The 26,195-nt window shown below is 37.8% G+C and overlaps 1 protein-coding gene across 3 annotated transcripts in view; it reads right to left on the minus strand.

The window, feature by feature from the left end:
- Positions 1-5,397: 5,397 nt before the first annotated feature.
- Positions 5,398-26,195, minus strand: part of LOC115223235 (SNARE-associated protein Snapin) — a 24,623-nt gene continuing 3,825 nt past the window's right edge. Inside the window, exons 2-5 of one of the 3 annotated variants that reach the window (XM_036512258.1) lie at positions 25,685-25,731; positions 24,476-24,594; positions 17,192-17,313; positions 5,398-5,418 (exon numbers count right to left, since the gene is read on the minus strand). In XM_036512258.1, the coding sequence (XP_036368151.1) occupies positions 17,221-17,313; positions 24,476-24,594; positions 25,685-25,731 (259 nt within the window). In that variant the 3' untranslated portion in view covers positions 5,398-5,418; positions 17,192-17,220. Of the gene's footprint in view, positions 5,419-8,478; positions 8,501-15,457; positions 17,129-17,189; positions 17,314-24,475; positions 24,595-25,684; positions 25,732-26,195 lie in introns of those variants that run through there. The other 2 variants (XM_029793725.2, XM_036512257.1) reach the window with 2 other exon arrangements.

Raw genomic sequence — 26,195 nt, forward strand, 5'->3', positions numbered from 1 at the left:
TAATGTGTAAGAAACAAAATAGGGATTCTGAAAGGAGTTTCTATAAAACTAGTTTTTAAACATCGAGTGTCTATGGGGGTCGACCAGAATGAAATAGTAATTAAAGGGGTCCATAGATAAAAAATGGTTGAGAAACCCTCGCTTAGAGGAAGTAAAAGTCATAACAACGGTGTTGGTGATGGATACTCACTCCTTGATAATTCTTTCACATTTTGGCACAAGGCCAGCAATTCTGAGGGAAGTGGAAATGCCCCTAAGTAGGTTGGCTTGTGTGCTGACAATTCTGCCAGTTCACCATCTTACTACTACATAATAATAATAATCCTTTCTACTAAAGGCACAAGGCCTGAAATTTGGGGGGAGGAGACCAGTCAATTACATCGACTTCAGTTTTTCACTGGTACTTAATTTATTGACCCCGAAAGAATGAAAGGCAAAGTTGACCTCAGCAGATTTTGAATTTGGGATGTAAGGACAGATGAAATACCTCTATGGGTTTTGTCTGACATGCTAACAACTCTGCCAGCTCACCACCTTCATCATAATCATAATAATGACCCCTTTTTTTATTGGCACAAGACCTGAAAATTCTAGGGGAGGAGACTAGTCAATTACATCAACCATAGTGCACGACTGGTACTTATTTTATCGACCCCTGAAAGGGTGAAAGGCAAAATCACCCTCAGTGGAATTTGAACTCAAAACACCAAGCCAGAGGAAATGCTGCTAAGCATTTTAACCAGTACACTAATGAGTCTACTAATAATAATAATAATAACAAGAGCACTCAGAAAGTGCAAACCTCTGCCAAGGCAACATCAACATCCTCTCAATGATTAGCCGAAGATGATTTTTAAAATGAGAATATCTGAAATATACTTGATTGCTCTTACAAAAGAGAATACTAAAAATGAACCTGACCACTCTCAAAAATTAAGTTAAAAAAAAAATACAGTAAAAATAATCCAGCATCCTTGTCCGGTACCAGATCAATCCCAAAATCTAAACAGTTCATGTCAGTCATGAGGCCAAACATCCCTGAAAGTCTCATCCAAATCCATCCAGCAGTTCTTGAGATGTCTTGTCCACAGACAAACCAACAAACACGACTGAAAACAATACCTCCACCTTTGCTAAGGCTGAGGTTAATAACACAGGCACACGACGAAGTTCTGAAATTTAGGTGAGGAGTCTAGATAATAATAAAACAAACAGAAAAAAAACGAAACCTTGAGACTTGAAAAATATTCAATTCATTTGTGTTATTTTAATTTACATCGTTAACATAACGATAATATTTAATTGATTTATTAATATATGAAATATTTCATAAGATGATTAGCTTTGCACATGTCTTTTTTTCCTTAATATTTTTTCCATTTTACAGTTGTCTTTATTAAGCATAATTTTAATATAATTATTACTAATTAGGTCAGATGAGTGCAGTGTTAAGTTCTAAGTGCACCAAATCTGCAATCAGGTTTTTGGATTTCATTGGAACTGCATTTTTCAACTTTTGTTCCCTTTGATCGCTACCTGGAGTTCTTGGATGTCTTGCTTAACCCTTTCGTTACTGTATTTCTGTTGAGATGCTCTGTGTTTCTTTCAATTACTTTAAATATAACAAAGAATTTAGTAAAATAACTTGGTTATCATTCAGCTGGTGTTAGGAGCATAGATTGTGACTAAGGTTTGGGGGAAGATTTTAATTCAAAACTTATGAAAACAAGACATTTGTACTCAAGAGGCCGAAATTCTGGTTTGAGGAATATGTCCTCTGTTCTGTTCTGGAAGCAATGGAAAGGATCAAAGGTGCTGCTTCTTCTTCCAATGAAACATTAAAGGCAAACACATGCATATGCAGAGAAAACAATGCACCACATACATAAACGGAGTCCTAACATACACATGCACACACATTTACACACACACACACAGACAACATCACATAAATATACATGAAGGTACAAACTAATCACATGCATATACATCAATATGCGCACGCACACACACACATGCACACAAACCACACCCTACACACATACATGAATATACAAGCAACACAATATATTTTCACATACATACATAAATATACACACATTTATGTACACATACACACAAAAATGGTGATGCGAGTGGTAGTGAATGGAATGATGGAAGTGGTGGTGGGCATGGTGGTAGTGAAGCGATGGAATTGACATTTTGAAAGTACACACACACACATACATACACAGGCCACATTACACTAACCACACCATACACACAATATTTGAATAATAAAAAATGATATAAACGAGTTGGTCATGGCTGGAATTCACTTAATGATTGGTCTGTGCAATCAGGATCAACCTATGGCTAAACAACAGCACTTCCATGTCCATCACCTTTAATTACCCTTAGCAAGGAATTCAATCTGTTGAATGTTCACTGATCAGGTTGCAGCTGGTTGGTTTTATGTCACCCTTAAGAAAGCCATCCTCCATACATCTCTTTCGATCTAATCGATCATATTCCAACGCAGTACCTTACTGGTAGAGAGAGAGAGCGAAGATTTTTCTGTCCCAACCTTTGAAAATCAGAAAAATTGTGAAACCGGTTAAGCCTTTAAAAATAAACCCTCTAAATGACTCCCTGTGCATTTTCAATTTCTGTTTTTCTATATTTCTACCCATGTAGGATAAAATAACTTTGTTTTCTATACTTACACACACTTATATATATATACATATATATATATATAGCCAGCAGCTAGGTACCCCATAAACAACTATGCCTAACCCTAACACCAAGATTGCCTGCTTCTTTTAGAGAAGGGGGAGAATTCTAAAAGAAGCAGGCAATCCTGGTGTTAGGGTTAGGCATAGTTGTTTAAGGGGTACCTAGTAAGGTACTGGGGTGGAATATGATCGATTAGAGTAGGGAAAGAGATGAATGGAGGATGGCTTTCTTAAGGGCGACATAAAACCAACCAGCTGCAAAGAGCAGGAAATATAGCAGTAGGACAAAGAGGGGTGTCTAGATGTGGAAGTATCCCAGTTTTAAGAATACCTGGAAGGAAGGACAGCTGGCAATAAAATATCATCTCAACAAAACAGTCCAACCCATGCCAGCAGATGTAAAATTCTGTTATAGCTGCTGGCTATATATATATATAATACACCAATCCGACCGTGGCCGTTGGCAGCCTCGCCTGGCACCGGTGCAGGTGGCACGTAAAAAGCACCCACTACACTCACGGAGTGGTTGGCATTAGGAAGGGCATCCAGCTGTAGAAACATTGCCAGATAAGACTGGAGCCTGGTGCAGCCTTCTGGCTTCCCAGACCCCCAGTCGAACCGTCCAACCCATGCTAGCATGGAGAACAGACGTTAAACAATGATGATATATATATATACGATTGTTTTGTGAATGTTCCGATCATAAATCTGCTCTGAAACAATTTTAACCTTCACTAAACAGTAACAACAACAATAACAACAACAGTGATATTCACTCAGTGGTATTGATATTGTATTCAGGCGTTAACCAATGAAAGTAAACATCTGTGAACGAGTCAAAAGTAGGTGGACTGTTTGACGCTGGTTTAGAATCAACGTAGACAGAGGGACGGCATTAGCGATTGTATTTACTTCTTCAGCCGTGAAACAAGGTCATTTCTGGCATGCTTTAGTTCGTTATTTACAAAAACTGAACAAAAAATGAAGAGGGCAGAGAAATTATAATTGAACAGCTAATTAGCTCTTCTAAGATTCTTTTACTTTAAATATATCATAAAACTCTGTGTGTGTGTGTAAACACAAAAACACACACACACATATATATATCATCATCTGGTCAAGCATCCTCAGACAATACATTTATATATACACACGTATGTGTGTGTGTGTGTGTGCTTAAATATATACATATATATGTATATATATATATATACACATATATATGCATGTGTGTATACGTACGTAAATACATAACATATGTATTTGCATATGTGTGTGTGTGTGTGTATATATATATATATATATATATATATATATATCCATGCTAGCATGGAAAACGGACGCTAAACGATGATGATGATGATTTATATATATATATATTTATATATAAATAGATAGATACACACACACACAGATATCTATATATATAGACAGAGAGAGAGAAGGAAGACATTGTGGCATAGCCCCACATTTTTCTGTCCCGACCTTTGAAAATCAGAAAAGTTGTGAAACCGGTTAAGCCTTTAAAAATAAACCCTCTAAATGACTCCCTGTGCATTTTCAATTTATGTTTTTCTATATTTCTACCCATGTAGGATAAAATAACTTTGTTTTCTATACTTACACACGCTTATATATATATATATATATAATTCAAAAATATAAGGAATGGCCATAATAGGACATTCGACTCACTAGAAAGAGCAGCCAAACTCAAACCGCTAATAGTTGTAATTCTGAAATTGAAAGAGAAATAAAAACATTTACCCCTTTCATCTCTGGACTATGCATAGTTTCGGCAAACTTTAGTAAACAAATTAATTAAATTAAATTAAATTTATTTACAACTGGCATGCCTCGTCAGCAGAGAAGCCAAGGACGAGTATATATCCACGAGGCGATGGTAAGGAAGCCTCAAGTCTATATGCTATAAATTTTCAAAATCTACCGCAATCGCGCGGTCTTCTCAGCAGTAAATATAAACTGCTGATTTAATTTCAAAATTAGCCAAAAAGTTTTTTGCTACCCTTATATTTATTAATTAATGATTTTTTGGCTAATTTTGAAATTAAATCAGCAGTTTATATTTACTGCTGAGAAGACCACGCGATTGTGGTAGATTTTGAAAATTTATAGCATATAGACTTGAGGCTTCCTTACCATCGCCTCGTGGATATATGTTCGTCCTTGGCTTCTCTGCTGACGAGGCACGCCAGTTGTAAATAAATTTAATTTAATTTAATTAATTTGTTTACTAAAGTTTGCCGAAACTATGCATAGTCCAGAGATGAAAGGGGTAAATGTTTTTATTTCTCTTTCAATTTCAGAATTACAATTATTAGCGGTTTGAGTTTGGCTGCTCTTTCTAGTGAGTCGAATGTCCTATTATGGCCATTCCTTATATTTTTGAATGTATATTATATAGTCTTTGACTATCTTTTCTTTCTCACTGGACCGCTGGTAGCGGAGAATTTTTTCAAGAATTTTTTGCTACCCTTATATTTATTAATATATATATATATATATATACATATATATATATATATATAGCCAGCAGCTATAACAGAATTTTACATCTGCTGGCATGGGTTGGACTTTTTTGTTGAGATGATATTTTATTGCCAGCTGTCCTGTTTTCCAGGTATTCTTAAAACTAGGATACTTCTACATTTAGACACCCCTTGTGTGTGTGTGTGTGTGATGTACATGGCTGTAGGTGTATGTTTATATCTGTACATAAGTGCCTCTGTGTGAGAACATCGGTAAGTGTGTATGTGTAAGTGTTAGTGAGTGAGATGGAGTGTTGGTGAGTCTGTGTGTGATACACATTAGTCTAGGTATGTATCTCTATATAAATGTGTGTGTGTGTGCACATGAGTGTGTTTGTGCATATGTGTGAATGTGTATGTGATATATTTGAGAGTAGGTATATATTTCTTTCTCTATGTAAGTGTGTGTGTATATGTGTGTGAAAGAGTGAGAAAGAGAAGAGAATATTGGAGAGTGTATCTATGTGTGTAAACAATTACATAAAAACCAATTAGTGAGAGGCTAATTATATTAAAAGATCATAACACGATGTTGCAATTAACAGAAGAAATGTACAACATCGTTTAATTGTTGAATCAGAAGTAAAACACATTAACAAATATTATGAAGAATGTCTCTGTTAATTAACAGAAGAAAATTAAATACCAGTGCTACTGTGTTACTCTATGAGTGATATAAGTGACTAATTAGATAATTAGTGAACAGATCAAAGATACACTGGATTTTCGATCATAGACAGTATAACATTTCTATATTCATTTCTTTACTACCCACAAGGGGCTAAAAACACAGAGGGGACAAACAAGGACAGACATTTGGGATTAAGTCGATTACATCGACTCCAGTGCCTAACTGGTACTTAATTTATTGACCCCGAAAGGATGAAAGGCAAAGTCGACCTTGGCGGAATTTGAACTCGGAATGTAACGACAGACAAAATATGGCTACGCATTTCGCCCGGCGTGCTAACGTTTCCGCCAGCTCACCACCTTTAACATTTCTATATTGTTAAGGATTATGCTTATGGTTAAGTTGTGTATAAGAAAATCTCTGGCCATCCTTAGGTCTCTTTTTGCAACCATAAGTCTTCTACGTTTCTGAAAGTATATAGAAGTAAAACTAGATGTGGTAAATAGTATGTTTTACTGGGTTTTGAAACTGGATGGTAAAAATTCCTATGATTAGCACCCACCTACATGTTTAGCAATGGATTAAAATTATTATTTTTTTTTGTGTGTGTGTGTATGTTAGAAAATTTGGGTTGGTCATGTGATAGATTATTATCTTTAAATTAGGTATGGAGCTATTTTGTAACTTTTATGAACGACTATTTGTTGAGATTCCTGTTCATCCTGATGAGGGGGTCATTGCCGAGATACACCTTAACTCATAATCAAACCATGGCAGTGAACTCCCGAAATGGCCAAAGATGTGTTTTGACTTGATTTTGTGGAATTCTCTTGATTAGGTCACATGAGTGCAGTGTTAAGTTCTAAGTGCACCAAATCTGCAATCAGGTTTTTGAAGTTCATTGGAACTGCATTCTTCAACTTTTGTCCCTTTGGTCGCTACCTGGAGTTCTTGGATGTCTTGCTTAAAGATAACCATTGTCTATTCTCTTTGTTGCTAATATTCAAGAGGCCGAAATTCTGGTTTGAGGAATATGTCCTCTGTTCTGTTTTGGAAGAATGCCAGCACTGCATGACTGGCACGTAAAAGGCACCATGATTTTTATGAAATGAACTTTTTTGACATATTTTTGAGGGGAGTAAAAACATTTTTTTAGTCGATTGATATTTTTATTTATATTTTTAGTCACATGACACGCTTTAGTAATTCATTTGGATTGCTTTATTTTTAGTTGATTGTATATACCTTCTCGATGGGACGTTCTATATATTTGTATTTTCATTTGCATATATGTATTTTTCACCTTCTTTTTTTTTTTATATATGTATTCATTTTATATGTGGAAGGCCATGGAAATATTTATATATGATCAAATGTATGGACGCATAGTGTTCTATAAAGTCGACTTGAATTTGATGTTTGTTCTATAATCAATGTTTTATATGTGTGTGTATGTATGTATATATGTACATATATATATATTGAAAGAGAGAGAGTATATAGATAATGGAGAAATATTGATCAACAACAATTGACTTAGATTAATTATTATTTTTTAATTCAATACAAATAGACTGCATCCCATCTGACAGCTGTTTCCACTTGGTGTGTTACATGGTATTGCCGCTGATATTCTAAAAATAATATTCATCATATTTGGTAATAAATCTGATCTGAAGCATGGAGCTTCATCAGAATATGTACACCAGCATGGCCACAGTCAAATGACTGAAACAAGTAAAAGATATGTATGTATGTATGTGTTATATATATATATATATATATATATATATGTTAGTTAGTTAGTTAATTTTTTTGGCTCAAAAAGCAAAAAAGCAAGGCCATGTAGGGGGACATGGAGTTATGTACAGGGTGGTGTTCATGTAAAGAGTTCAGGCCACTTGTGGTCAAGGGAGACTTTGAACCGAGCGGTCGTCGGCATCTTCACCATCTCGTCCGGCAGCTTATTCCACGGATCCGCAACCCGGACGGAGAAAGCCCCTCTCCTTCGATTGAGATGAAATCGTCGCAGATAGAGCTTTTCGGAATGACCCCACAGCCGACGCTCTGAAGCAGGAGTGAAGAACAGCTCCTTCGAGAGGTTACATTTTCCGCTTATGATGTTGTGAGCAAGTATATATATATATATATATACATATCTTTTACTTGTTTCAATCATTTAACTGTGGCCATGCTGGAGCACTGCTTTAGAGGGATTATTTTAGTCAAAGAAATCGACCCCAGGACTTTTACTTTGTAAGCCTATTACTCATTCCATCTGTCTCTTTTACTGAGCCACTAAGTTACAGGGACGTAAATACACCAACATCAGTTATCAAGCAATGTGGGGGTGACAAACACAGACACAAAGACACACACACAGGCGCACACACACATACACACACACACAGGCGCACACACATATACGACAATCTTCGTTTCAGTTTCCACCTACCAAATCCACTCGCAAGGCTTTGGTCAGTCTGAGGCTATAGTAGAAGACACTTGCCCAAGGTGCCAAGCTTGTATATATATATATATATATATATATATATATATATATATGTGTGTGTGTGTGTGTGTGTGTGTGTGTGTGTGTGTGTATGTATTATGTATGTATAACATACACACACACACACACACGACAGGAGGTATTAGTTGATCCAAAGTTCCAGAGCTAGAGAAGAAGACCTTTGCCCAAAATGCTGTGCAATGTAGCTTCACCCAAAACCACATTGTTTTGCAAGGCAAGTTTCTGAACCACACACCCACGCTTGCACCTATGTGTACACCACCAATTATACAGCCAAACCTCTTATACACACACACACACAAGTAGTACAACAAAGCTTACCTTATTAGCACCGAAACGTACAGCAAATACTGTGCCACACAGGTCATGTTTATTCATTGTGCACATGATGTCTCAGTTTTCATTATTTTCTTGACAAATCTAATTTGTTCCTCGTTAACAAATACACATTTTGTCGCTTCTCAGTTATGCTAAATAATACACATTTGTGTGTATTTAAATTGGTAATTTAGTCAACAAAACATTAGACACGGGATACCTTTTTGATTAGTTAAGGCGTCCAGGTTTTTGACAAAGACCACAATAGCAGTAACAATAACATTTGCTTTCATCGTTTTCGTATGAATTTGTGTTTTCTTTTTTTTCAGGTATTGTCATGCTTCTTGATTTACACTACACACACACACACACACACACACACATATATATATATATATATATACATATACATTATATATGTATAATTTATATACATACATATGTATGCATGTATGTATGTATATGTATATATATATGTATATATATATATATATATATATATATGTGTATATATATATAAACATATATATGCATATATAGACACATATATATATGTGTGTGTATATATATATATATATATAATATATGTATGTATGTATATATGTATATATATACACACACACACACACACACATATTTATACATATACATGTCTTGCAAACAATTTGCACATGCAAGTGCTACCAGTTAAAAGCTCCGTATACCTTTTAACATATATATGCATATATATATATACCTACATGCATACATATATATATATGTATACATATACACATATATATATATACATATATATATATATATACACACATACATATATATGCATATACATACATACATATGTATCTTTGTATATATGTATATATATATATATGTATCTGTGTGTGTGTGTATGTGTGTATACATACATACATACATATATATATATATATATAGCAGAGTAAGACAAATCTTTCTTCTTCCTATATATATATATATATATGTGTGTGTGTGTGTGTGCGTCGAATAAACATTGTTGAATAAACTATACTTGAGAAGACAGACCTGTTGGAATCAAGAGCAATCATTGTCGTGGCCGATGCCAGCACTGCATGACTGGCGCGTAAAAGGCACCATTCAAGTGTCATCGATGCCAGTGCCATGCTGGTGACACGTAAAAAGCACCATCGAGTGTGGTCGTTGCCAGTACCAATGCCGGTGGTACGTAAAAAGCACCCACTACACTCTCGGAGTGGTTGGCATTCGGAAAGGCATCCAGCTGAAGAAACTTTGCCAGATTGGAGCTTGGTGCAAGCTTCTGGCTTGCCAGTCGTCAGTCGAACCATCCAACCCATGCCAGCACGGAAAGCGGACGTTAAACGATGATGATGATGATGATATATACATATATGTATGTATGTAAGTATGTATGTATGTATACATACATCTGTATTTATGTATATGTATGAATTTACCTGTTCAACAGGCACTGCCATTGCCCCCAAATAACCTTATTCCCCTCCCTCAATTTGATCTCAACCACCACCACTATACCACCACCACCACCACCACCAACAACAACAACACTCCACTTAAAAAATGTTGACTAATTGGCAATTAATATATTTATGTATTTATCTGCCAGCTTTAACTTCACTCTTTGTCATAGTAAAAAGTTAAGTATAATGAACAAACCTTTTGAAGTTGTGGCTGTAAATAAAATGCTTAAGGTGGGAGTTTGTAAAAAGATTTCCATTTGTTTTTTAACAGATTTTGACCTTTAAAAATGGAACATTGTAAATATGCAAAGCTTTTTCATCTTTTAAGATCAAAACAAATATACATGTGTATATATATATATATATATATATATATATATATATATATATAGTTAAAGTTAATCCAAACAAGAAAACATAGAAAAAAACACAGCAACGCGAGGACGTGGAACAAATAAGGTATTATTGGACGCTCAGGGAAGAAGGAGGGTTTAACGTTTCGAATGGAGCTCTTCGTCGGAAACATAGGAGAAGGAAAGATCCCGAGAAGGGAAGACAGGAAAAAAAATCGACAGCGGTACTCATAAGGTCACATATATATATACATAGATAGATAAGTAGACAGATAGATAGATAAATGGACAGACAGATAGATAGAGAGATACATACACGCATAGGTGCAGGAGTGACTGTGTGGTAAGTAGCTTGCTTACCAACCACATGGTTCCAGCTTCAGTTCCACTGTGTGGCACCTTGGGCAAGTGTCTTCTGCTATAGCCTCGGGCCGACCAAAGCCTTGTAAGAGGATTTGTTAAACAGAAACTGAAAGAAGCCTGTTGTATGTGTGTGTGAATGTGTACATTTGTGTGTTGTGTTTGTTCCCCCAACATCGCTTGACAACCGATGCTCATGTGTTTACATCCCCGTAACTTAGCGGTTAGGCAAAAGGACCAATAAATCAAAGGAGTCCATAAGTAAAAAATGGTTGAGGACCCCTGATCTGAATAAAGGGTTCCATCACAAACTTCAAATGGACTTGGTTTTGATATGGGTACCAACATGCAACCTAATCAAAATTTCCAAACACTCATTTAACCAATTCTAAAAAACCATGACATTTAGACCAACATCAATATGTATACCACCTTGAAAATTAATATTCAGAATCATCTTTATTAACCTTTAAGGTAAGCTAATTAATATTTCAGCATGTGATAAAGGTGGCGAGCTGGCAGAAATGCTAGTATGCTGGGTGAAATGCTCAGCGGTATTTTGCGTCTTTACATTCTGAGTTCGAATTCCATCGAGGTCGACTTTGCATTTTTTTCCTTTTTGAGGGTCGATAAATTAAATAACAGTTGTGTACTGGGGTCGATCTAATCGGCTGGCCCCCACCCTCAAAATTTTGGGTCTTGTGCCTAGAGTAGAAAAGAATATTTCAGCATGTCGTAAAGGTGGCAAGCTGGAAGAATCATTAGCATGGTCTGAGTTCAAATTCCACCAAGGCTGATTTTGCTTTTCGTTCTTTTGCGGGATCAATAAAATAAGTACCAGCTAAACACTGGGGTGGATGTAATCAACTTAAACCCTCTCCAGATCTGCTACCTTTGTGACAAAATTTGAAACCAATATTTTAGTACATCGCCTTGGTCATAAAGAAATAACGGAAATCAATATTTCAAAATTGATTTTTTTTATTGTTTTTTTTTAGGTCTTTTATTTGACTTATTGATGAATTCTGGTTCTTTCTTTTATTTGTTTCAGTTATTTGGCTGTGGCCATGCTGGAGCATCACTTTTAGTCAAACAAATCAACTCTAGGAATCATTCTTTGTAAGCCTAGTACTTATTCTATTGGTCTCTTCTGCCAAACTGCTAAGTTACAGGGATGTAAACAGACCGATGTCGGTTGTCAAGCAATGGTGTGTGTGTGTGTGGGGGGGGGACAAATACAGGCGCACAAACATATACACACATATATATATATCTAATATATAAAATAGAGATGTGTGTGTATTCACTTTTCACATGAAAACAGCCTCACCAATTGCTTCCATCCTTGTGATGCAAGAATAATTTGACCTCAGATACATGTTAGGCTCCCTCTGCTAATATACAATATATATACGATGGGCTTCTTGCAGTTTCCGTCCACCATATCCACTCACAAGGCTTTGGTCAGCTCGAGGCTATAGTAGAAGACACATGCCTGTGGTGCCATGCAGTGGGACTGAACCCAGAACCATTAGACTTTCAGAAAATTGCTTGTTGACAATTCTCATATTTGTAGGGTTATGTAGAATTATTTCACTAGTTTCAATGATTTGACAGTGGCCATGCTGGAGCACAATGTTTTCAGTTAATCATAAAGTTCGTGTACATGAATATGTGTGTGTGTTTAATGAAAGAAAAGAACATATTCTCTCTTTACTCTTTTACTTGTCTCAGTCATTTGACTGTGGCCATGCTGGAGCACTGCCTTTAGCCGAGCAACTCGACCCCGGGACTTATTCTTTGTAAGCCCAGTACTTATTCTATCGGTCTCTTCTGCCGAACCGCTAAGTGACGGGGACATAAACACACCAGCATCGGTTGTCAAGCAATGCTAGGGGGACAAACACAGACACACATATATATATATACATATATACGACAGGATTCTTTCAGTTTCCGTCTACCAAATCCACTCACAAGGCATTGGTCGGCCCGGGGCTATAGCAGAAGACACTTGCCCAAGGTGTCACGCAGTGGGACTGAACCCGGAACCATGTGGTTGGTTAGCAAGCTACTTACCACACAGCCACTGAAGACAGTTATCAGAGATATTAACTATGGAAAGTTGGGATGGTCATAGCAAGATTGTATTTGATCATTATTTAGACTAAAAAAAACTGCAAGTCAGTACTTGGGAAACAAAATATCAGGCATGTATTGCTGTTTAGCCCCAGGTCAGTCCTTATCGAGCCGATCTATGATCAAAAGCATTCCAGCCGTGACCTTCTCATCTTTTTACTTTCTGAAGGAAACCTAGAAATCTACTAAACAAATTCCATCTGAGGCATCGTACGCTTGGAAAAAATGATGTTGAAAGCAGAGACACATTGCTAGAACTAAGACGATGGCAAAACTAACACCAAACGTGTCATTTACAAATAGTCTTTTACTAGTCTCAGACAATCAGCTGTGAATGCGCTGAAGACTGGTTACCATTGGTGCTGGTGCTTTTATTTGGCTCTTTAAATAATAATAATAAAACATTGAGTACAGTGCTCAGGTGCACTACAACTCATCTAAAGTGTATGTATAATCAGGTGTAGTTTCGGCAGATTTCGGAAAGCATGAGGGCCTTAAAGGATGCAGTGTCATGGCAGTCAACAACTGACGCAGGCAGTTTATTCCATGCTTCAGCAACTCTGAGCGTGAAAAAATGTTTCCGAAAGTCATGGGAGCTGTGTTGTTTTCTGACTTTGTAGGCATGTCCACGTGTGTTAGACACATGGAGATCAAAAAGGTGTTCAGAGTTGTTGTTGGTGAGGTGGTTGATAACTTTGTGGGTGTTTACCAAGTCCGTCGCCAGACGCCGGAGCTTCAGTGAATCCATGCCCAGGGAAACAAGGCGCTCAGAATATGGTAGGTGTATGATGGAGGGTATGCGTTTGGTTGCACGTCTCTGGACAGATTCCAGGAGGTCAATGTTCTGAGCAAGATAGGTCTAAGCAGCAGAGAATGTCCTAATTAGGTGCTCATAGTCTTCTTCCTGCAGCTTTTCTCATGGCTGGTCCTTCCTATGTTTGGCAAGCAAGATCTGTAAGCAAGGAAGGTGCTGCAGGGCTGTGGTACGTCGTCCTTCTCTCTTTGGCATTTTGCTATGAGGGCCAGGATGTTTTTCTTTCTGGAGCCGTTTAACTCCTAAAAGCTTCTTATTTATGTTTACGTAAAAATAAATGAGTAAAAAAAAAAAAATAACAAAATTCAATTAACAACAAGATAAAAAAAAATTTATTTTGTTTCTGTTTGTTTTTTCTTTTTTTTTTGTATCTGCAATAAATTTGATTATTTTTATACAAATAAGCTTTGATGATATATAAACATTTATACAACATAAGGGATTGGTTTTTGTGATTGCGTCTTTGGTGATAATATATATAAACATACAACATAGAGACTTCATTTTGTTTTTGCAATTTATATATAATAATTTCATTGTAGACTAGTTAATATTTAACAAATTCATTTTATAATAATAAACAATTGTATTAATCTTGAAAACAAAAATAAAATGGAAAAAAAAAATGATAAAAAAAATATGTAAGGAATGTCTTCAGCATATAAATTCTTTGCTCTTTTTTGTTCCTTTTAAATAACAAAATGTAACTGCCATATTTCAACTTGATTTAGAAAAATAAGGAAAAATTGAAAATAAAATAAAATCTAAAAAAAAAAAAATGTTTAATTGCAGACATGACTCGTTAAGGTCATTTAATTTTGAAAGACATTCTTCAAGTTGATGGAAGTTCATGGCTAAGGGAAAACACTGGATTCTTAGCAAATAGATTTACACACACGAGTGATATATGAGCGATTATATGCATTATATATATATATATACATACATATAATGCATATAACTTCTGTAATAGACATTATATGTACATATACATGTATAACATATATACATACATAACATACAAAACACACACACATACATATATACATAAATATATATAGACATACATATACATGTTTATTAAACAAGCTTCCGTTTTTATTTTAAGGAAACAAAAAAAGAGAAAGTTTAATGGAGTTGCAAATGGCTGTATGCGTGTGCATGAGTGTGTGTTCGTGAATAAAAAGCCAAAAGCCAAAAACCAATACAGACTACACTTGTAAAAATGCAAGCTTTCGTTCGATCATGCAGGTGGACATCTTCAGAGAAAATAAATGTGTAACAAGTCATCACATGTTCACAATGAGCATGAGCTTAGTTTCACAGCATAGAGGTGTGTAGGAGAGGAGGGGGGAGAAGCAGACAGCTGTTTCTTCAAAAAGTTAGCAACAAATTTAGGACAGCACCAAATGTTGGTTGGCTGGTTACAAATATATGTGTGTGTGTGTATATATATATATGTGTGTATATGTATATATATATAGCATAAACAACAAGGAAAGCATTCATAAGAAGAAAAAAAAAACACTGAAGTAACCAACTGGGAATTGAAACTCTGTATAATATTTTGTTTCATCACCACATGCAAATTTATTTAAACTATTCCCATGGTAATACTGTATGTAACCTTAACCTTTTAGCATTTAAAATGGCTGTATCCAGCCCAAATATTCTGTTTTTTTATTCACACCAGCCAGATCTAGCCTCTAACACCTACCCCAGCAATGTCATTCTAAGAATAAACAATCACATCATCGAAATCTCAAAGTTACAAGGTAAAGCAGGATTAATTTAAAAGAGTGGGAATAAATACGTGTTAGATTTGACAAAGTAATCTGACAACTAACTTGACCCTTTCGCACTTAAACTGGCCAAATCTGGCTCAAATATTTTGCATGTTTTATTAAGTAAAATAAGCATTTGCTGAAAACATCAAGGAAAGAGGGTGCACCACAGAAATGGTAACGGGTTTATGGCACAAAAGAAATCACTTTTAACACTTTAGTATTTAATCTGGCCATATTCAGCCCAAATATTCTACCTGTTTTATGTTCAAACTGGGCCAGATCCAGCCTGCAATGTCATTCTGAAAGTCAACAATGACATCGCTGAAATCCTGAAGCTACAAGATAATGCATGATTAATTGAAATGTGAATAAATAAGCATTATGCTTGACAAAAACAGATAGTAGCCTTATGCATTACAAGCGATCTCTATGTGGGAGTATAGGGACAGCTTGATGAAGTCCATACCGTTGAGGTTTGGTTTGAGTGACTCTTCAATGACCGAGTCACTCCTTGTTTCACTCAAGGATTAATTCGATGGAGGTCTTGTCTATATAGGGCTTTCTTATTTCTTTCGGTATCTCTTTCTCTTTAGCTGCCACACATACATTTCATACATACATACATGATGCAAATTCTACTCATTGGTGATTAGCCTAAGATTAAGCAGTGATGGATATAGGTTTAGATTTAAACAAAGCAACTTATGCATTCAAAGAGTGTGTTTGTTAGTGTGTATAATGAAAGCTGGTAAAACTCCTGTCTATATTCCATGGAGGATTCAATACGAAGATATGGATCCAAATTCTATGAAGTACTCATGCTTTTAGCTTCTCTAATACACACAGGTACATACTTGTGTATATGTGTGCACACAGACATGCACATATATAAGCATATATAATTATATAAACATAATTATAATAATGAGGGCACTGATGAATAGCACCACATGCTAGAAATAGATACCAAATGGCTCTAAGAACTACAGTTATTCCATTAGCAGGGACTGAAATCCGTGCTAATGGAGTAAATAATTGTAGTTCTTAGAGCCATTTGGCATCTATTTCTAGCATGTGGCGCTATCCATCAGTGCTCTCATTATTATAATTATATATACTTGTATTAATTGTTACCTGTATGGGTTATTACTTGATAAAATCTTATATAGATTTTATCCTTGGTCATTAAATATATATATATATATATATATATCATTGTATTGTAATAATATATTTTTATATGTATATATGTGTGTGTATATTTTATATATATATATATACACACACACATTATAACAGTCTGACTCAGCGTCATATGACAAACTTCCGTGGGTAGATTGGAGACATCCATCTCATCAAATGTATTGAGTACTTCTTTCTTCTATTTGTTCATTCACTCATGTGTGTGTGTGTGTATGTGTATGTGTGTGTGTGTGTATGTGTGTGTGTATATATATATATATAGATAAATAAAATTTTGCATTTTACATGTGTGTATTTATGTATGTAAGTGTGCATGTATAGAATATATGGGTCTCTTTCTATTTTGGTTTTCCAGGAGAGGGTGGATCAAGTAACGCCTTCCTGCGTGCTGTTTCTTTTGAGACATTGTTGTGGAGTTTGTTGAGTCGTTCCTGGAAAAAAAAGAAACACAAAACAGAGAAATTAGTATCATCGTTATCATCAGCATCATCATTTAACATCAGGCATTTGCCATATCCTGAACGCCTTACTTCCCTGGGCATGGACACATTGAAACTCCGACGTCTGGCAGCTGACTTGGCAGACACCTATAAAATTATCAACCATCGTACAAACAATAACTCTGAGCACCTTTTCAAACTCCACCCATCTAACACCCGTGGACATATTTACAAAGTCAGAAAACAGCACAGCTCCCATGACTTCAGGAAACATTTTTTCACGCTGAGAGTTGCTGAAGCATGGAACAAACTGCCGGCATCAGTTGTTAGTTGTCGAAGCACTGCATCCTTCAAAACTTCCATGCTTTCTGAGATTCGCCAACACTACACCTGATTTTCTCCCCTCCATACACACACAAGCATGTATCTGACTCATATTGTTCGCTTTCCAGACATTTTTACATTACTGCATATGCTTTATATGCACTTTCTGACAAGTTGTGGTGCACCTGAGCACTGTATACAATAATTTCATTATTATTATAACATCAATTTGCCATGAAGTTATGAGTTGGTGGGAATTTGCAAAGGCAGATTTATTTATGGCTGCATGTCCTTCCTGTCACCAACACTTACTAGTTACCAAAGAAAGTAATATTTTCCTTTAGCTACACATATTTTACATGAAAGACTGGATATGAACAAGACAATGGCACACACACACACACATATAATCAAACAAACTCCAAAGAGGCTGGCGTTGGTCTGCATTGGCAAGACTGGTACTTATTTAAGACCACGACGAGCTGGCAGAAATGTTAGCGTGCCGGGCGAAATGCTTAGTGGTATTTCGTCTGTCGTTACGTTCTGAGTTCAAATTCCGCCGAGGTCGACTTTGCCTTTCATCATTTCGGGGTCGATTAAATAAGTACCAGTTACGCACTGGGGTCGATATAATCGACTTAATACCTATGTCTGTCCTTGTTTGTCCCCTCTATGTTTAGCCCCTTCTGGGTAATAAAGAAATAAGTATTTATTTTATTTTATTTTTATTTTATTTAGTTTCAGCTCAAGAGCTGTGGCCAGGCTGGGGCACCGCCATTCAGTGTGGCGAAAGAGTCAGCAGAAGTTCGCAATTACCTTCTACCAGAGCTGCGTGGAGATTAGGTGTTTCGCCTTTAGTCGAGCAAATCGACCCTGGGACTTATCCTTTTGTAAGCCCAGTACTTATTCTATTGGTCTCTTTTGCCGAACCGCTAAGTGACGGGGACGTAAACACACCAGCATCGGTTGTCAAGCAATGCTAGGGGGACAAACACAGACACACAAACATACACACACACATACATATATATATATATACATATATACGACAGGCTTCTTTCAGTTTCCGTCTACCAAATCCACTCACAAGGCATTGGTCGGCCCGAGGCTATAGCAGTAGACACTTGCCCAAGGTGCCACGCAGTGGGACTGAACCCGGAACCATGTGGTTGGTAAGCAAGCTACTTACCACACAGCCACTCCTGCACCTAATATATATATATTTACCACATGAACTACGATGAAAAAAATATGAGGAAGATATGGTATATAATAAATTTTGTGCAGGGGTTCCTTGAGATGTGTAATTTATTTTAAGGGTTACGGAAGGGTAAAAAGGTGGAGAAACATTGGTGTGCAGTGAACTTGCCGTCAGAAATGGCAAATGCAATGTTCTGGACAGTGTCTTTCTTCAAGGAAAATTTGAATGGGGAGAAATTGATGAGAGACATAAAGAGTTGTACATCCTCCAAGTTAGAAATTAAAGAAAAAAAACTGGCTGCAACACAGGAGCAATTGAGTTTCATATGTGAGCAAGAAGTGGTAGGAGAGAGAAAGATAGAAGGAAAGGGGAATGGAATGAGGAGGAGAAGTGGGCAAAGTTGAGAGCGAAGGGAAAAGGTGAGGGTTTTATGGCAGAGTCGAAGAATAAGAAAGGGTTTAATGATCTAAGAGGAGGTGTAGGAGTAGAAGGAAAAACAAGGCTCTGGTCAGCCCAGGGCTACAGTAGAAGACACGATGCTTGCAGTGGAACTGAACCCAAAATGACATGGTTGAGAATCAAGCTTCTTAACCACACAGCCGGGTAATCTTTCTACACAAAATGAATGCTGTATGAGGCCCACCTAAGGGGTGTAATCTCAGTGGGTATTACATACATCATCATCATTTAACGTCCGCTTTCCATGCTAGCATGGGTTGGACGGTTCGACCGGGGATCTGGGAAGCCAGAAGGCTGCACCAGGCTCCAGTCTTATCTGGCAATGTTTCTACAGCTGGATGCCCTTCCTAACGCCAACCACTCCGTGAGTGTAGTGGGTGCTTTTTACGTGCCACCCACACAGGTGCCAGGCGAGGCTGGCAACGGCCACGGTTGGATTGGTGCATTTTACGTGCCACCGGCACGGAAGCCAGTCGAGGCGGCACTGGCTTCGGCCACGATTCGGATGGTGCTTTTTACGTGCCACCGGCACGGAAGCCAGTCGAGGCGGCGCTGGCATCAGTGTACCTTACTGTATGGCAGTGTAAAGAATCCACACACACATATATGACAGGTTTCTTTTAGTTTCCACCAACCAAATTCACTCACAAGGCTTTGGTACCAGGGCTATAGTAGAAAACACTTGTTCAAGGTTCCACACAGTGGGACTGAACCTGGAACCATGTTGTTGGGAAGGAAACTTCTTACCCCCACAGCCACGTCTGTGCTTATCCAACTAAAACCTGTCTGGAAAAGCAATGATATCAACATTTAGAGAAAAAAGAAAATCTATTATTCCAAGTCAACAAAGCTTTTATATAGTCGTTTGACTTTACTCTTTTACTTGTTTCAGTCATTTGACTGCGGCCATGCTGGAGCACCGCCTTTAGTCGAGCAAATCGACCCCGGGACTTATTCTTTGTAAGCCCAGTACTTATTCTATCGGTCTCTTTTGCCGAACCGCTAAGTGACGGGGACTTAAACACACCAGTATCGGTTGTCAAGCAATGCTAGGGGGACAAACACAGACACACAAACATATACACACACATATATATATATACATATATACGACAGGCTTCTTTCAGTTTCCGTCTACCAAATCCACTCACAAGGCATTGGTCGGCCCGGGGCTATAGCAGAAGACACTTGCCCAAGATGCCACGCAGTGGGACTGAACCCGGAACCATGTGGTTGGTTAGCAAGCTACTTACCACACAGCCACTCCTGTTAGAAATGGTACACAAATATCCCTCAAGTTATACCCAGGTCTGTCTTACAAAGGAAGGACAGACCTAGACTAAACAATCTCAACTGCCATTTCAAGATTTTTGTTTTTGTCTTACTGTTACACTCAAATTATTGTGTAGACGTTTCTTAATTAGCTGTTAGCTAATTAACTGCACATCAAAAGTCTTAATCGTTATTGGTTTATTGGCAGACCAAGCAACAATGCATTCCATATTCAGAACACGACCATTCATCCTGTACTCAACCCCACCCCACCCCAAAAAATAGTATTCACTATTAGTGTTGAATCAATAAGCTCTGTGACCACCACTCCTGATGTACTCTCCAACCTTATTGATTATTTAAGACTTTGTCAAGTGTCCTCGTTAACATGGTACTAATTTATACACAACATTCATCATCACAAACTTTATACATTTTATCTTCTCTTTCCTTGCTTTCAATCTATGGTATTGGTTAACGTGAGGCCATGATAGGAAATACACATCCAAGGTGCCACATCATGGGCTTGAACATGGGACCATGTGGTTTTGAAGTGAACTTATTAACATCAGACATGCCTACACCTATACTCTTTACTCTTTTACTTGTTTCAGTCATTTGACTGCGGCCATGCTGGAACACCGCCTTTAGTCGAGCAAATCAACTCCGGGACTTATTCTTTGTAAGCCCAGTACTTATTCTATCGGTCTCTTTTGCCGAACCGCTAAGTGACGGGGACGTAAACACACCAGCATCGGTTGTCAAGCAATGCTAGGGGGACAAACACACACACACACATACATATACACACAGATACATATACATATATATATACGACGGGCTTCTTTCAGTTTCCGTCTACCAAATCCACTCACAAGGCATTGGTCGGCCTGGGGCTATAGCAGAAGACACTTGCCCAAGATGCCACGCAGAGGGACTGAACCCTGAACCATGTGGTTGGTTAGCAAGCTACTTACCACACAGCCACTCCTGCGCCTATGTTTAACAAAAGGGAAAAAAAAACATTTTTTTTTTAATGCAGAGATTAGTGAATTACATTTCTATTAAATTTGCTTCTATTGTTACAAAATGTCAAACTTTGCAAATTTTTCAAACCCACAATACTTCAGTAAAATAAATAAATAAATAAAACTTGAAATTGAAAAAGAAAAAAAAAAGAAACAATAAAAATCTAAATGCCTGAAAGACTGCTTAACATGTCACCTTCTGAAATTAATTAAATCTTTCTGATCTTTTGATCATGGACCTTTGACCTTTCAAGAAATAACCTAAATATACAATGACAATGTTAAAATTCCACCTTAGTATAAATAAACAGTAGTTTGTCTGTGTGTCACTTCTCCGTTTACTTTTTTTTGCTTTTTTACTTGTTTCTGTCATTTTGATTGCAGCCATGCTGGAGCACCGCCTTTAGTCGAATAAGTCGACCCCAGGACTTATTCTTTGTAAGCCATGTACTTATTCTATTGATCTCTTTTGTTGAACTGCTAAGTTACGGGGACATAAACACACCAATATTTATTTCTTTACTACCCACAAGGGGCTAAACAGAGAGAGGACAAATGGATTAAGTCGATTATATCGACCCCAGAGCGTAAATGGTACTTATTTAATCGACCCCGAAAGGATGAAAGGCAAAGTCGACCTCAGCGGAATTTGAACTCGGAACGTAATGGCTACGCATTTCGCCCGGCGTGCTAACGTTACTGCCAGCTCACCGCCTTTTATTGGTTGTCAAGTGATGGTGGGGTGGACAAACACAGACACACAAATACATACATGTGACAAAGGGATATACACTCAGAGTAAAAGGTAGACTGTATGACGCATGTGTGCAAACAGCCATGCTACATGGCAGTGAAACATGGGCCGTGACTGCTGAGGACATGTGTAAGCTTGCAAGGAATGAAGCCAGTATGCTCCACTGGATGTATAATGTCAGTGTGCATACACGACAGAGTGTAAGCACCCTGAGAGTCCTACATGGTTGGCATTAGGAAGGGCATCCAGCTGTAGAATCACTGCCAGATCAGACTGGAGCCTGGTGCAGCCTCCTGGCTTCCCAGACTCCAGTTGAACCGTCCAACCCATGCCAGCATGGACAACAGATATTAAATGATGATGATGATATATATCTCCAGCACTGAATATTTTAAAGTAAATAAACACTATGTATAAATATTTATTATTTTAGCTACAGCTCTTCATAGATGACACGTGTGTTTACACTACAGAGTGCTAAAAAGATTCTTTTTAAATAACAGGGCTATAAATTGATAAACAATAAACTGGCCTTGCTGAGGATTAATGCAGGGCTTCTATACCTTGTGGCGCTGTGGAAAGGAATTTTCCCATGGCACAAGTATAATCAAATTTTGGAGCGGTTCTGTAGTAAGAAGCTTGCTTCCCAACCACATGGTTCCAGGTTCAGTCCCACTGAATGGCACCTAGAGCAAGTGTCTCCTACAAAAGCCTCGGGCCAACAAAAGCCACATGAGTGAATCTGGTAGATGGAAACTGGAAGAAGCTCATCATATATATGTGTGTGTGTATGTGTGTGTGTATGTGTGAGTGTGTGTCTTTGTGTCTGTCCTCTGCCACCGCTTGACAACCAGTGTTGGTGTCTTTACATACCCGTAACCTAGCAGTTCGGCAAAAGAGACGGTTAGAATAAGTACCAGGCTTAAAAAAATAAACACATAAATAAGTATCCGGGTTGATTCAAATGACTAAAAATTCAAGGTGGTGCCCCAGGATGGCTGCAGTCTAATGACTGAAACAAGAAAAAGATGAAAGGTAAGACCCACAATTATCTCTGCACACAAGTCTTCTCTCCCTCTCTCCCCCACCCCTCTACACCATCGATTTTGTCCAAAAGAAAGGACGTGTTCCAATGGAGTTCAGTACTAAAGTTGTCACAGACATTGCTTTCAGAATGCAAAGTGCTAGAATGGCATTTTGCCCAATACAGCAAAGCTATGCCCTCTAATGCCCCAACTCAGGACTGGTACTTTACTGACCCTGAAAAACTGAAATGCAGAGGGGACCACGGTGAAATTTGAACTCAGAATGCAGATGGTTGGAATGATATCACAACACATTCTATCCAACATTCTACATCATCAATATTAACATTTAACATCCGTTTTCCATGCTGGCATGGGTTGGACAGAAACTGGTATGTCCAAGGGCCACACCAGGTCCCATAGCCTGTTTTGGCTTGGCTTCTACACCTGGATGCCCTTCCTAAATGCCAACTACTTTACAGAATGTACTGGGTGCTTTTTAGGTGACACCCACTAGCGTACCCAAAGTGTGTGCTGCCCAAGGTGGTCCTTCAGTTTTCCACCCCTGGGCCCCCCTAAAATACATATTGCCTACAACAGCCCCAAAAGTGGTGCTGTTCCCATAAAAGTGCCACCAGGGCAGACCACTCCCTCCACCCTACTCTAGCTACACTGTGGTTAACACCAGCACCAGCATCATAAGCGGAAAGTGTAACCTCTCGAAAGAGCTGTTCTTCACTCCTGCTCCAGAACGTCGGATGCGGGGTCACTCCAAAAAGCTCTATATGCGACGATTTCATCTCAACTGAAGGAGAGGGGCTTTCTCCGTCCGGGTTGCGGTCCCGTAGAATAAGCTGCCGGACAAGATAGTGAAGATGCTGACGACCGCTCGGTTCAAAGTCTCCCTTGACCACAAATGGCCTGAACTCTTTGCATGAACACCACCCTGTACATAACTCCATGTCCCCCTACTTGGCCTTGCTTTTTGCTTTTTGAGCCAAAAAATTAACTTAACTTTTATGTGGCACCTTGGTTTTAGGATCTCTACTAATGTGCTGGCCTGTAAGATGTCATTAAAAGACATATTTACCTGTACATTTTGTAGAATGTTATTGACCAACATCACACGGCGCCGAGCATTACTAAGTTTCTTCACATAAGGTTCCAGGTCAACGGGCACTTGCTGACTGTCGGAGATTTTCTTCAAGTCTGAAACACAAACAAAGGTAATGGTTACAAGAGATGTAGTGTCACTGATGTTGTTGTTGTTATCATAGTTTAGCACAGCAACCACCACAGTCAGGCTTGACTGACCAGCAGATAACAGATGTTCCATTTATGACCTCTCCCTCTTATCTGGGATATTGCATATCTAGAACTAAATTGGCCGATGTGTCTTCTTTTACAATGCTGTAGAGTGTAATTTGATAGATTTCGCTGCTATTTCTAGCATGTCTAACAGCCTTGTAGGCTTATATTATTGGTATATTATGTTGTTGGTTCCTCTTGACTAAGAAGATCTATGGTCAAAGAGATTCCAGCCATGACCATCCTACCTGAAACACAAGATAATGGTTACTGTTAGCGTAATTGTAGTTGTTGCTGTTAGTGTTGTTTAGCATCCCCCACCCCAGTTAGTTCTGACCAACCAACTGACCAGGTGTTTTCATTATGACTTCTCACTCCTTCTTGGGTACATATCAAGAAGTAAATCGGTCACGTTATCTACCTCTTCAACATAATAGGATGTAATTTACAAGACATAGCTGCTATTTCTAGTATGTTCAGCAGCCACATAGGCTTAAATCATTGATATAGTATGGTGTTAGTTCTTCCTGACTAAGAAGATCTATGATCAAAGAGATTCCAGCAATGACCATCCTGCCTTTCATTCAGACATAGTGTATCTAGGATTACAAAGTGAACAAATCATACTGCTGCAAAGAGAGAACCTAATGTTTTGGACGAAACCTCTTTATCAGGAAAGCTACAGAGGCTCATTTGCTGGCTTGAGATATTTTTGAGATATCGCTGGTGAGTAGCTCAGGTTAAATCTGGTCAATTCAGGTCAGTACTGGTCATCTTTACTCCAGTATCTTTCCTTATTTTTATCTCTTTGCTTGTTTCAGCAAATTCCCTTATTGACTGAGGTAGGAAGAAGACCAAGTTACTAGCTAGAAACCTCCCCACCTTCCACTCGGTTACATACATGTCTAATTTGTAGACATGTAGACAGAGTATTCAATGGTAACCCAACGACATAATTACTGGTATAATGGTATGAAGAGAAGCAACTTACCAATTGCTAGGCTGTCAATCTGCTGACGCAACTCCACTTGGCTCTCTCTGATAGAAAATGAAATTATAAATAAATACAAGGCAAATGTTACTGGTCAGATTCTAAGGAAAAGACAAATGGTACAGGAAAAGTAATAACCCTTTCTACTAGAAGCACAAGGCCTCAAATTTGGGTGAAGGGATTAAGTCAAGTATATCAACCCAGTGCATAACTGGTACTAATTTTATTGACACCAAAAGGATGAAAGACAAAGTAGACCTCGGTGGAATGTTACAGAAAAATTAATAATGCCTGCATTCAGTGTTTATATTAATGTGTGTGTGTGTGTTTTGGTTCATGTCGGATGAATGACAAGAGTGCTCAATACATACTGTAGAGGATATAACTTTTTTGTTGTTTTTTTAATGAAAATGAAACTGGGAATTGTCTTGCAATTCAAGTTTCATGCCACCGTGCCGTAGCATAAAACTCGAGTCACAAGACAATTCTCAGCTTTAGTTTCAAATGAGCC

This window comes from Octopus sinensis, linkage group LG22, assembly GCF_006345805.1.
Source record: "Octopus sinensis linkage group LG22, ASM634580v1, whole genome shotgun sequence".
Taxonomy (NCBI): Eukaryota; Metazoa; Mollusca; class Cephalopoda; order Octopoda; family Octopodidae; genus Octopus; species Octopus sinensis.